Below are 1,177 nucleotides of genomic sequence, written 5' to 3'. Positions count from 1 at the left end.
TCCGTTCCACCCACACGCTTGCAGATTAGAATATGCTTGGATAAGATAGGATTTTGGTAGGAATCGGCTGAATATGAACGTCAAGCCGTAGGGCATCAAAGCGTCTGCCTAAAACTGACGAGTGTGTGTCGTTGGAAGAAGAAGAGAAGAAGAAAAAAGCGAAAAAAATCGGGCACAAGTCGTTCTCTCGGGAAGCTTATAGTGGCTGACTCTGCAAGAATAGCAGGAAGTCCCTTGCAATGAGCTGGGTCCACCGACTCAGAACTATCTACCCCGCTCAATGTTTGGCTCGTGGTTGATGACATGGTTCGGGGATATAGTTAAGAGCACTGGATTCAGAGGATTGACAGATACCCATGTCATACACACGGACAAGGGACCGTTTGCAGGGAACTGCATGCTTTCTTCGCCCATCTGAATTGACAGCCAACTCCGATGATCCAACCGAGAGATCATTGCTGGCTTAGCCAGTCCCAATCCCGTGAACATTGTGTGGCGCGCAGCGCCGTTCAAATCCTTCTGAGAATTCCGTAAGCGGCAAGCATTATGTTGGGTGAAAGGAAGTGATATAAAAATAGGTGGTCTCAGACGAAAACGTGTACTGTACATCAATATGCATGTACGAGTATGTACAGGACTGCCGCACAGCACACGTATAGTTAGCTCTGTTTAGCCGTTCTCGTAAAGTAGGAATTGTTCTGCGATTTCTCAAAATTTATGAGCAGATGCTGCATTGCCTCTTCTTTTGCTATTGAGATGTGTCATAACTCACTGCGGAATAACATATTTACTACCCCTAAAGCTAACTACTGTATGTGAAATGTGCCTAGTACATACACAGTATTAATAACCATCAGCGTTGTTAACTAGTTAAATGAAATAAACCTGTTCTGTTCAATCGTGTTTAGCTTTGTGTCATTGTCTCCATGTGCACGCTCAAGAACTACCATTTATCCCCTCATCTGGCCGCGAGGCACAATTAGCGCAATACTATTAGGGCCCGATTGGTAAGTCTCAGTAAGTCTCAGTATTACGGCAGCCTATAGTGACAAATGTGTCAAATGGGTTTTTTTGATGTTTTCCACTGTAATTACCTAATTCCACTTACATACACTGATAGAAATTTATACTAGAAAGCAATACGAGCCTTGGATTCTCTAAGTACTGTACAGATTAT

The 1,177-nt window shown here is 43.6% G+C and overlaps 1 protein-coding gene across 1 annotated transcript; it reads left to right on the top strand.

Annotated features, from left to right (window-relative positions):
• Window positions 1–613: 613 nt before the first annotated feature.
• On the top strand, window positions 614–870 carry HCAG_06300 (predicted protein; the record flags this gene model as incomplete). Its single annotated transcript, XM_001538645.1, has 3 exons — window positions 614–625; window positions 691–811; window positions 842–870. 3 exons carry the CDS (start codon window positions 614–616, stop codon window positions 868–870), a joined length of 162 nt encoding a protein of 53 aa, XP_001538695.1.
• Window positions 871–1,177: the final 307 nt, after the last annotated feature.

Source organism: Histoplasma capsulatum, genomic scaffold (assembly GCF_000149585.1).
Source record: "Histoplasma capsulatum NAm1 scaffold_7 genomic scaffold, whole genome shotgun sequence".
NCBI lineage: Eukaryota > Fungi > Ascomycota > Eurotiomycetes > Onygenales > Ajellomycetaceae > Histoplasma > Histoplasma mississippiense.
The sequence above is the reverse complement of the archived record's forward strand: the minus strand, read 5'-3'. Positions and strand labels throughout refer to the sequence as shown.